General features: G+C 36.9%; 1 protein-coding gene across 1 annotated transcript; it reads left to right on the top strand.

The window, feature by feature from the left end:
* Positions 1–538: 538 nt before the first annotated feature.
* Positions 539–1465, top strand: LOC114752727 (probable CCR4-associated factor 1 homolog 11). The gene has a single exon (XM_028941455.1). It carries the CDS (start codon positions 539–541, stop codon positions 1463–1465), a length of 927 nt encoding a protein of 308 aa, XP_028797288.1.
* Positions 1466–11967: the final 10502 nt, after the last annotated feature.

Genomic DNA, 11967 nt, shown 5'->3' with positions numbered 1-11967 from the left:
AGGATTTTTTGCATTTGTTATTATGTTATTTTTTTATATGACATCATTATGTTATATTTTCGTTGAAGACTTGTAAATAATGTTATATGTATTATATTTGTGTATCAAAATATATATATGTGTGCGCGTATCAGATTTGAGCACTTGACATATCTACCTAATTTCAATTTACATAAAAGATTCTCCAAATACCATGAACAATAAAATCAAATTATAATATTAATTATTTAATTTGAAAAATTAAATATGATATAAATTTATAACTTTCCTCTGTATCGTCTATTGTTATATATTGATTAATTAATAGAAGATTAATGGTTTTAGGTTTTAATTTTTTTATGATTTTCCCACTGAATGTTATATGTGAAATATTGAATGTTAAATAAACCTAGTAATAAATTCTATAGATGAGCCGCGTAGTTTAAAATTTTAAAATCTAAAAAATCTGATTTCTGAAACATATATATTCGGCTTCAAATTGAGAAGGCTTGCATCCTCTCTAAGATTTTCGTAAAAAAAGAAAAATCATTGAATCACGATGGATTCAAATCCGGATGGAAAGCATGTGATCGTTCGCGAAGTTTGGGCTTCAAATTTAGTCAGCGAATTGTCTTTGATTCGAGCTTCTATGCCCACCAGCTGTTTAGCCTCATTTGATACTGAGTTTCCTGGAACAATTATCACGCCAAATGTGGATAAGCGCTCTAAATCGAAGCTGTCTCCTCCAACTAATTACAGTTTCATGAAGGCCAACGTTGATGAATTGAAAATCATCCAACTGGGTCTTACGCTCTCTGATTCTAATGGGAATTTGCCAACCTTTGGGACTCCAAACGGATACATTTGGCAGTTCAATTTCTCCGACTTTGATGCTGAGCATGATTCTCATAACGTTGAATCCATTCGGCTATTGGAGAAGCAAGGGATTGATTTCGTGAAGAACAAGAAAGAGGGGATTCCGTCGTGGCTTTTCCGGAATTTTGTTTTAAACTCCGGATTATTGTTCAATCCTCATCTCACATGGGTCACATTCCACAGTTCTTATGATTTTGGTTTTATGATCAAACTTCTAATTGGGAGACAATTACCTCCTAATGTTCACTTGTTCAGACAGATGGTGGCCCTGTTCTTTGGACCCAAAATTTATGACATGAAGCACATTATCAAGTTCTGCAATGGCTTATATGGTGGCTTAGAGAGGGTGGCTGGGACGTTGAACGTGGATCGTGTAGCTGGGAAGAACCACCAAGCTGGATCTGATAGTTTGCTAACTCTACAGACATTTATGAGGTTGAAGGAACTTTATTTCAATGGAAATCTTGGGCTTCAAAAATTTCAAGGGATTCTCTATGGTCTCGAAGTCAATCCTATTATACCAACTCTGAAACCTGGGAATTCACTACTGCACATTCCTGCCCCCACATTTTGTGGTCTCCGTCCAGTGGTGCTTATGTCTCCTTATTAATTTTTGTATCCTATATTTTAAAAAATAGGACTAATTCTTTTATTTTTGTTTCCTTTGTAATATACATTTTCCCACTGATGCTATATGAAAGGTTACTTTGCGTAAATCTCATGGATAGTTTTACTATATTAGTGATTAATGTATCTATTCCTTGAGTCTTACTATTTGTATTTGAAAGATGTACATATTCATTAGTAATAATAAGACTGTTATTTTTACGAGTGTTTGATGGACTTTATGTATCACTTTGATGATTTGGCTGGACTTTATGTAGGAAAGCTTTAACTATGTATACAATAGGCTATATAGGAAAGTTTTCTTGGATACTCGAATCTTGTGGGTGTCATATAGGATTTCCAGCAAAACTATATATATATTGAGTCAGTCCCTGTCCTTAACAGATGGCCACCCTTCCATTGTCTATGGGAAATCAGATTTATAAAAAGAAAAAAAGAAGAAAAAAGCATCAATATCTGCTAGTGGGTTGAATGACTTTGGTGATTTCTACAAGGATCTTCAAAATTCATTGCTGCTATATGTATTCATTGGTGGATTTGAATATGACAGAGAAGTTAATGAGAGAGATTAGTCTATTGACCGTGAGCTTTTTACTGTTTTCTTTGCTCTTGCTTAGATATACACCGTTGCAGATCAGTAATTTGAATTCTTTATTACGCTGGATGAAATAAACACTGTAATGGAACAAATTATATGCCTAATACCTCAACCGTCGAACATCAATTTATATGATGTAATTCCAATTAGCCTTTTCCGGTCAAAAAAAAAAAAAAAATTTCCATTAGCCTTTAGGGTACTCTTATTCCCTGCAAAATTTTGGATAATATATAATATATAATACAAAATAGGTCTTAAACCTAACTTATTTTGATAACAGGTCAAACCATAGCCCCCTAATAAAGGCCTAACGTAATTGATGGGATAATATTAAATGCCCCCACAACCGTATCGCTTTACACACACACACACAAACCACCCCATCTCATAGCCACCGGGGCAAGTGCCACTTTAGCTTTTTTATTATTATTTTTATAATATATTTATTATTATTTTTCATTTCTCTCATCCTTTTTGTTATTACTATTTTGTAATTTTTTTTCTTTTGATATTAATTTTACTTAATAGTTTTTGTATACTTATAAATCAAATTTTAAGTATATTATCTTTGCTTAATAATTATTTTCAAATTATTATAACAAGGTATAAATAGTTTAAATATACCTAACTTTAAATTTTGCGAAAAGTTATCTGAATAAATTATAATTTACATCTATTATATTTGAGAAGACCGAAAAAAATTAATTCTAAAAACTTATTGACAGAAATATGGAAAAATAAATAGTATTTACATCTCGACTTATCATAAAAGTTCTGACTTAAGTGTTAGGATTATAGTTTTGATAATAACAAAGTCAGATAATTTGGGTTAAGTATGTTGATCGATCAACTGATCGATCAATCGTTTATCGCTAAGGTTACAGATAATTGTTCAAGTGTAAATCAGGTTTATAATAGGTATTTTGATCGAAGAACTATTCGATAAGTAGTTAATCGATAAAATGATCGATTATCGCTAATGTGGAAATCACACAAGGTTATGGTTAATTATCGATCAACTGATCGATAATATCAGATAAACAATCGAGTTATTGATAAGAGAATCAAATCTGAAGTATATTTATCGATCACATGATCGATAAATCAGTTATCAATAACGACTTCGATAAGAGGTAACACAATCTACTTGTTCTGCACATTAATTCTATTACCAATTTATCGATCATATTTTCGATCATTTGTTTATCGATCACTTGTTCGATCATTATGCTCTAACTCTCTGAATGCAGGTAATCATCTTTACCGATGGATCGATAACCTTATTGATCATAAAATTATCAATCACATGATCGATAATCAATGTCTTTATCTACGCTTATTTAGTTTTCCTGTAACCAAATTATCGATAACATTATCGATAATTTAACTTGTTTGCATAAATATCTTTTCACATAACATGATCGATAAAGAGTCGAAGGATTGCTATATTCGCATTAAATTATGTTGAACTATTTTCGATCACCTAATCGATCATTGGCTTTTCGATAATTTGATCGATCATTCAATTCCCTGAAACTCATGTTTTCACAAAACTTGATCGATAATCAGTTTCTTTGCCTTCCAGGATTAAATTTATTTTCTCACTTTATTCGATCACTTGTTCGAATATTCATTGATCGATTACCTGCTCGATCATTTCAGATAGTCTGTGTCTTTCACTGAATATATTCATACTCATGGTTTATCGATAACATTATCCATTCTACATTTATCGATAAGTTGTTCAATCATCAATGACTGAAGTTTCATTTCAATAACATTTGAATTATCGATAATCTGTTCGATCAAATAAGTGTTCGATCACTTGTTCGATCATGGAACGATTTCCATTTACTATGATAATTCTTAAAGTCAATGATCCAACACTTGATCGATAATATTGTTGAACTAATTCGAAAAGTCTTCATTCTGTTTATCGATAACCTGATCTATCAACATGTAATCGATCACCTCTTCGATCAAACATATCCAGAATGTCTTTCTGCTCTTTTTACAGATAAATCGTTTCATCCAAAATCATTGAATGATGAATTGGTTTTCTCTTCTTGGTTCATGACTAAAGTCTACATCGCAAGACTCTTACTTGTTTAAAGCTTAAAATATGCAGATTACTGAGAAAGAATACAACGGCTCTTCAACGGGATTACGTAGACTGCAACCTACAGTGTCAGAAGCTCAGACGCATTAATGGCGGAACCGTTGAAACCAGCGAAACACGCAAACGGAGTCACAACGGCTAGAAGTTCTTCCGTCTAACGGCTACTTAACGATATCAACTATAAAAGGTATGAAGAAGCATTAATGAAGAGAGGGGAATACCGGAACTACCACCTGTGATTATTAAGTCTAGCATTCAATACTCTGTTTTCGGCGATACTACTGAGCATCAGTGTTCATCATTAAATTCACTCTGTAAGAGAGCCGATAACTACTCTTTATTAAATACTTGAGTGTTACTCAAGAGTGTGGACTCTTGAGAGGGCTTGTATCCTTACGGGAGTAAGGGGGAGTGATTGAGCGATTCAATTACTGTACCGAGGCACCAAGAGCCCTGTCGATCTTGGAAGATAGTGAAATACTCAGAGGTGTTCTGGGGACTGGAAGTAGGTCAAGTGGTTAAGACCGAACCAGTATAAATCTTGTGTCTTCCCTCTGTGGTGAAATTTCTCCTGACTCTGACTCTCTGTTTTTATTCAATTCTGTCACGCATTTAATTTAAAATTTTTGTAACTCACCCAATTCACCCCCCTCTTGGGTGAGATTGTTTCTAACATTTGGTATCAGAGCAGGTCTCTTCACTAAGGATTTAACAGTCTGAAGAGAGATCTAATGGCAGGATTCGGAGATAGCGTGCTACCGGAAGGATGTTCAACATCTAAACCGCCAGGCTTCAGTGGAGAAAATTATACCTTCTGGAAAATGAGGATGAAAATCTTCATCAAGGCCACAGAGTATGGTTTGTGGGACGTAATAGAACACGGCAACTATGTCCCAATGAACACAATAGATGGCCAGCAAGTACGCAAGAGTCCCAGGGAGTTCGATGAGGTAGACAAGAAGCTGGTGACCCTAAATGACAAAGCTATCAACATACTCACGTGTGCACTTAGCCAAAGGGAATACTTCAGAGTCTCAAGTCTGGAAACCGTGAAGGAAATGTGGGAGGCTCTGGAGATAGCTGATGAAGGAACCACCGGTGTAAAACAGAGCAGAATCAACACTCTCACCACTGAATTCGAATTATTCAGAATGAAGGAAGGAGAGAGTATCCGAGACATGGAAGTCAGATTCTCACATCTCATAAACCACCTCACTGCACTTGGGAAGAAATATAGTCAAGAAGATCAAGTGAGGAAAATACTGAGCGGTCTCACAAAAGAATGGGAACCGAAAGTAACAGCTATTGAAGAAACCAAAGGAGAATCCATTGGTTCTGTTGCAGCGCTGTTCGGGAGCCTCGCTGAATATGAGAGCAAGCAAAAATACAAAAAGGAGATGAATGAGAAGAACCGGAAAAGCCTCGCTCTTAAAACTCAAGAGAGTGAAGATGATAATGAAGATGATCTTGAGGATGATGAAATGGGCCTTATAGTCAGAAGGTTCAAGAAATTCTACAAAAACAGAACCGGAAAGAAGTTCCAGCCGAAACTCAGAATTTCTTCATATCCGAACGAACCAAAGGATCCAATCATTTGCTTCGAATGTAAGAAGCCAGGACATATCAAGGCGGAATGTCCCCAACTCTCCAGAACGAAGGACAAAGAAAAGAAGAAAGAAAGATTCAGAAAGAAGAAAGCCTTCGTCACCTCAATCTGGGGAGACAGCTCTTCGGATGAAGAAGAAGGAAGTGATGATGAAGAAACCGCTAACATCTGTCTAGTGGCCCAAGAAAACGAGGAATCAGAAACAGACGAGGTAATGATTTCTGAACCATCTTATGATGAATTACAGTCTGAATACAATGCATTACATTTAGAATTAGTAAGAATTGCAAAGGAGTTAGTAAGCTCTAAGAAAAGGATAAAGTTTTTAGAAGATCAACAATCAAAAGTTGAAGTCAATATAGATTCGACTTCGACTTGCAAAAGTTGCGAAAAGAACGAAAGAAAGATTAAAGATCTTACCAGAACCTTAGAAAAATTCACTAAAGGTAGCGAAATGCTTAAGGTGATCTTAGGAGCTCAACGGTGTTCTATGGACAAAACTGGTATAGGATATGATCCAACCCAGGATAAGTCAAAAGGAAAGAAAAAGAGTAGTGGTAGATCATATCTTACATATTTTAGAAATTCTGTGCACTCTTCAAATCCATTTGCACTTTGCTCTCACTGCAACCGTAAAGGCCATTCAACTTCTTCTTGTTACTATAAGAAGAAAGGAGATTACGGAACATTAAAATGGGTGCCCAAAGGTACTTATGTACCAAAGATAACTCATACTAACCAAAAAGACCCAAGAAGGTATGGGTACCTAAAACATGATTGTAATTTTGCAGGTATGTCTCAAGGCATCCAGAACAAATAAATGGTATATAGACAGCGGATGCTCCAGACACATGACGGGTGACACTGAGAAGTTTACATCACTCAAACCAAAAGACGGAGGAAAAGTAAGCTTCGGAGGAAACCAATCGGGAAAAATTGCTGGAATTGGAGAAATCGGAAGTAGCATAGGCATGAAGGTCGAAGACGTGTACTACGTCGAAGGTCTATGTCATAATCTCCTCAGTGTCAGTCAGAGTGCGGACAAAAACAACTGGGTGATCTTTGACTCTGAAGAATGCTTAATCATAAGCAAAGATGACCTACCCTTGAAGAAAGAAGAATTGAATACAAAGCTGAGAGCTCCGAGGGACGGTAACTGTTATACACTTCAAATTGATTCTAAAACATCTGAAAACTGTTTTATTAGTAAAAGGAGGAAAGTTGGATTTGGCACAAACGACTTGCACATGTCAACATGAATCAACTTTCAAAATTAATAAAAAGGGATCTAGTTGTTGGTTTACCAAAAATCCAGTATGAACGTAATGATATCTGTGATGCATGTCAAAAGGTAAACAAACAAAGTCTTCGTTTAAATCAAAGAAGACAGTTTCAACTGAAAGACCACTCCAAATGATTCACATGGACTTGGTCGGTCCATCAAGAGTAAAAAGCTTTGGAGGAAATCTGTATACTCTTGTAATAGTTGATGACTATTCGAGGTTTACCTGGACTTTGTTTCTTTCCTCTAAAGATGAAACATTTAATGCTTTCATTGTTTTTGCCAAAAAGGTTCAAAATGAGAAAGGTATATCTATTGTGTCAATCAGGTCTGATCACGGAGGAGAATTTGAAAACAACGAATTTGCAGACTATTGTGAGGAACATGGAATTGACCACAACTTTTCTGCACCAAGGACTCCTCAACAGAACGGAGTAGTTGAACGAAAGAATAGAGTACTCACGGAAATGGCTAGAGCAATGCTAAATGAGAAAGGGGTCTCACAAGTATTTTGGGCAGAAGCAATGAGCACAGCTTGCTATATATCTAATAGAGCCTACATCAGAACACTGCTCGGAAAGACGCCATATGAATTGTACAAGGGGAGAAAACCCAATCTGACACATCTAAGGATCTTTGGGAGCAGATGCTATATCCACAACAACAATAAAGAAAACTTGGGTAAATTCGATCCTAAAGCTGATGAGGGTTTGTTTCTTGGCTACTCTAATCGTAGTAAAGCATACAGAATTTTCAATAAACGAACTTTTACAATAGAAGAATCAATTCATGTTGTGTTTGCTGAAACTGAAGCAATTTCGAAACCTGTAGATGATGATGCTGAAATCATTCAAAATTTTCAAAAACTGGATTTGAACAAAAATTCGAACAAATTATTTTCAGAAACCGTTTCAGAAAACAGGGATGATTTAAACGATCCCTCTTTACAAGAAAATCTAGAACAGCCAAAGGCATGGAAACATAACCGAGATCATCCTCTGGAACAAGTCATTGGTAAAGTCAATGAAGGGGTCAAAACCCGGAGACAAATAGTCAATGAAGTTCTTTTTTCTGCATTCATATCTCACATTGAACCCTCTAGTATTGACGAAGCACTATCAGATGAATTCTGGATAGTTGCAATGCAGGAAGAGCTTAACCAATTTGAGAGAAATCAAGTTTGGGAATTGGTACCCAGACCAGAAGACCATCCGGTCATTGGCACCAAATGGGTATTCAAAAACAAGCTCGATGAATCGGCACAGATCGTCAGGAACAAAGCCAGATTAGTAGCAAAAGGCTATAATCAAGAAGAGGGAATCGATTATGAAGAAACGTATGCTCCTGTAGCTAGATTAGAAGCCATACGAGTTCTTTTGGCATTTGCTTGCATCAAAGATTTCAAACTATTTCAAATGGATGTTAAAAGTGCATTTCTGAACGGTTACATATCAGAAGAAGTGTTTATCGAACAACCTCCCGGTTTTGAAAATTCAAATTTTCCTAATCATGTTTACAAACTTAAAAAGGCTTTGTACGGTTTGAAACAAGCTCCTAGAGCTTGGTATGAACGACTTAGCAACTTCCTGATAGAAAAAGGTTTTGAAAGAGGTAAAGTGGATGCCACACTTTTCATTAAAAGAAGTAAGAAAGATCTTTTGATTGTTCAAATATATGTAGATGATATTATTTTCGGTGCTACTAACGAAGATCTCTGTCAAGAATTTGCTAAGCTTATGCAGGGAGAATTCGAGATGTCCATGATGGGAGAACTAAACTTCTTTCTGGGATTACAAATCAAACAAAAGAAAAACGGTATATTTATATCCCAGACGAAATATGTAAAGGAGTTACTGAAGAAATTTGGAATGGAGAATGCCAAAAGTGTAAAGACTCCTATGAGCTCAACCTGTTCGCTTGATGTGGACGAAGACGGGAAAGACATAAATCTAACAAGATATAGAGGGATGATCGGTTCTTTACTATACCTCACTGCAAGTAGACCAGATATTCAATTCAGTGTGGGAATGTGTGCAAGATATCAGTCAGCTCCAAAAGAGTCACATGAAGAAGCTGTCAAGAGGATACTCAGATATCTTGTAGGAACTCAAAATTTAGGAATCTGGTATCCAAAAAGAGGAACCGAATATCTAATGGGATACTCAGACGCAGATCACGGTGGATATAAAACAGACAGAAAAAGCACCAGTGGACAATGTCAATTCTTCGGAGGATGTCTTGTCTCATGGTCAAGTAAAAAGCAAAACACTGTGGCAATCTCCTCAACGGAATCAGAATATGTAGCCACTGCCTGCTGTTGTGCTCAGATCTTATGGCTAAAGCAACAAATACAAGATCTAGGAATCAACTTACGCGAGATTCCAATCTTATGTGATAATACGAGCACGATAAGTCTGTCCAAGAATCCAGTCCATCATGCTCGAACCAAACACATCGATGTCCGACATCACTTCATTCGGGACCATGTTCAAAAGAAAGATGTAAAGGTTGAGTTCATCCCCACTGAATATCAGATAGCCGACATCTTCACGAAACCTCTAGATCAACAGAAGTTTAACTTCTTCAGAAGAGAATTGGGAATGGTAAATCCCAATGAACTGTAAGAAATCTCATGCTATCTCTCAAGATTAATTGTTTAAATTTATTGTTTTGATGATAAAATAACTAACTTAAGCATCGGAGCATGTAGAAATTTGTTTTGCAGGAAGCTCTGTTTCGATGAAGAAAAACAGAGGTAAACAGAGTATAAGATTATCGATCAATTGATCGATAATCCTGAAGGCAAGAAGAAGATAATTTATCGATCACCTGATCGATAAATTCACTTTGTAAAGAAAGGGAACCGCTCCAACACAACAATTATCGATAATGTGATCGATAAATGCCTTATCGATCAGAACATCGATCAAGAGCCTCAAGGATTCGAGACCCATCCTTCAAAATTGGTAAGCATTAATCGATAAGCTGACCGATAAGTTTAATTATCGAACAGATGATCGATAAAATAGACCAGGTACGCATCTCTTTTACTGATTTATCGATAATATATTCGATAAATGCATGATCGATAACGTAATCGATAAATCTGCTCTATGTTCAAGTGTGTTCTTCATAATTATCGAACACGTGATCGATCAAGTGTTGATCGATAACTTGATCGATAATTCTGAAGACTATAACGGTACTGTTTTGAAACCCCATTGTCAGTTTTCGAACCCTAACTCGAAAAATACCGGTCCCCTGTTTGCGCAACGGTCAGGAATCACCACTCTCTTAAATCCTTCAACCTTTCTTCCACTCGAATCCATCTCTGCTACATTTCCAACCTTCACCCAGCTCAAAATCGCCATTTTCAACCGATTAATCTGTCAGAAACCACTCGGTACTTCCGAAATGGCTCGGGTGAAACAGCCAAATGTAGAAAGGGAAGAAGGGCAGGAGAAACAACCTCAAGCAAGCGACACTACTTCTTCTGGCACTCGAAAAGATATAGACCAAAGGTAAGGGAGGAACCAACGAAGAAGAAGGCTACTCTGAAAATTCGTGAAAGTCGGGCAGAAGAGCAACCGACCTCTCTCAGAAAATCTCCTCGGTCCAAATCAAAATTACCGATAGTGACTAAAGAATCGGAGACCGAGTCGGATGATGGTGCCTCAGTTCAGAAAGCCGTGGAATCCACTTTGAACATATCCATCCCCAAGCAACCAAGAAAGAAGAAGCAGAGGGCAAGTGAAGGAGTCGCACGGGAAATTCCTCTGAAGGTATATCCACTGAATTTTCTGAGTTATTAACTGGCAATCTCGATAATGAAGTTAATGTAGCAAAGTAAAAGCTGATTTGCCAATAGAAAATTCTGTCCCGTGGTATCTGTGGATTTAGAGGGTCTGAGGAAAAACAAACAGATTGATCTTGACTTAAGTGACCCACTGCAGCATTATTCAAATTGGTTAATCATTGGTGGTGAATACTGCCCTGAAGTGGTTAAAAGGTTCTACTGTAATATGGAATCAGTAGAAAAATATGATGATAAAGACAATCTTATAGAAAATTGTCTGAAAGTTACACTGAGAGGCAGATCCTTTAAACTCACAAGTGCCAAAATAAATGAGCTGCTAGGGACTCAAGATTTTGTGCGAGGTGGCGACATGAATGAAGTAAGGCTTACAGAATTTTTAATGCAGTAGTGATTACCCCGGTGAGCTGAATTTTCCCCCTAAGCAGATGTGTGATTTCTATAGGATCATCCATTACATCTATTCTAGGAGCATGGTAAACAAATCCGGCAGTTTCTCACATCTCACTCAGGATGATTATCTTCTTCTAGCCCGATTATTAGTGGGGAAAAGATTAATATTGGGGATCTTATTTATTCTGAGATGAAGGACTTTGTTCTTAATAAGTCCAGATCAACCCCAATTCCCTATCCTCAGCTGGCCACCTACTTCCTTCAGGCACATAACATTGCTCCATTTGAGCCTGGGGAACTCAAGACCAAGGTTCCTGGTTTTGGCCTCACTCAGCTCCACAAAATGAGGATCTCTGTTCCCTTTACACATCACAGAAAGTATCTCAAAAGGATAAGGGAAAGCAACCTGCTGCTAGTACATCTCGGACCCAGATGAAGCTGAATCCACTGCTGCTCCATCTCATACCCTGGTCCATCTTTTATGGAGAGATCCCTCAGGGAAATGTTTCAGGCTGAGCTTCGCGCATTTGAGACCAGAGTCTACTCCACTGCCAGAGACTATGGGAAATTTCTGATCGAAAGTTTGATGGCATTTCTAAGATTCTGGATCTTCACCAACAAGCTATGGTGGTTTTGGAAAGAGAAGTTACAGAGAGATTTAATTCATTGGACA

Source organism: Neltuma alba, unplaced genomic scaffold (assembly GCF_004799145.2).
Source record: "Neltuma alba isolate B1F8T4 unplaced genomic scaffold, ASM479914v2 tig00001188_pilon, whole genome shotgun sequence".
Lineage (NCBI taxonomy): Eukaryota > Viridiplantae > Streptophyta > Magnoliopsida > Fabales > Fabaceae > Neltuma > Neltuma alba.
The sequence above is the reverse complement of the archived record's forward strand: the minus strand, read 5'-3'. Positions and strand labels throughout refer to the sequence as shown.

What these genes read in the sequence shown, in the direction of transcription:
- LOC114752727 (XM_028941455.1), top strand. Translation starts at nt 539, where the DNA reads ATGGATTCAAATCCGGATGGAAAGCATGTGATCGTTCGCGAAGTTTGG.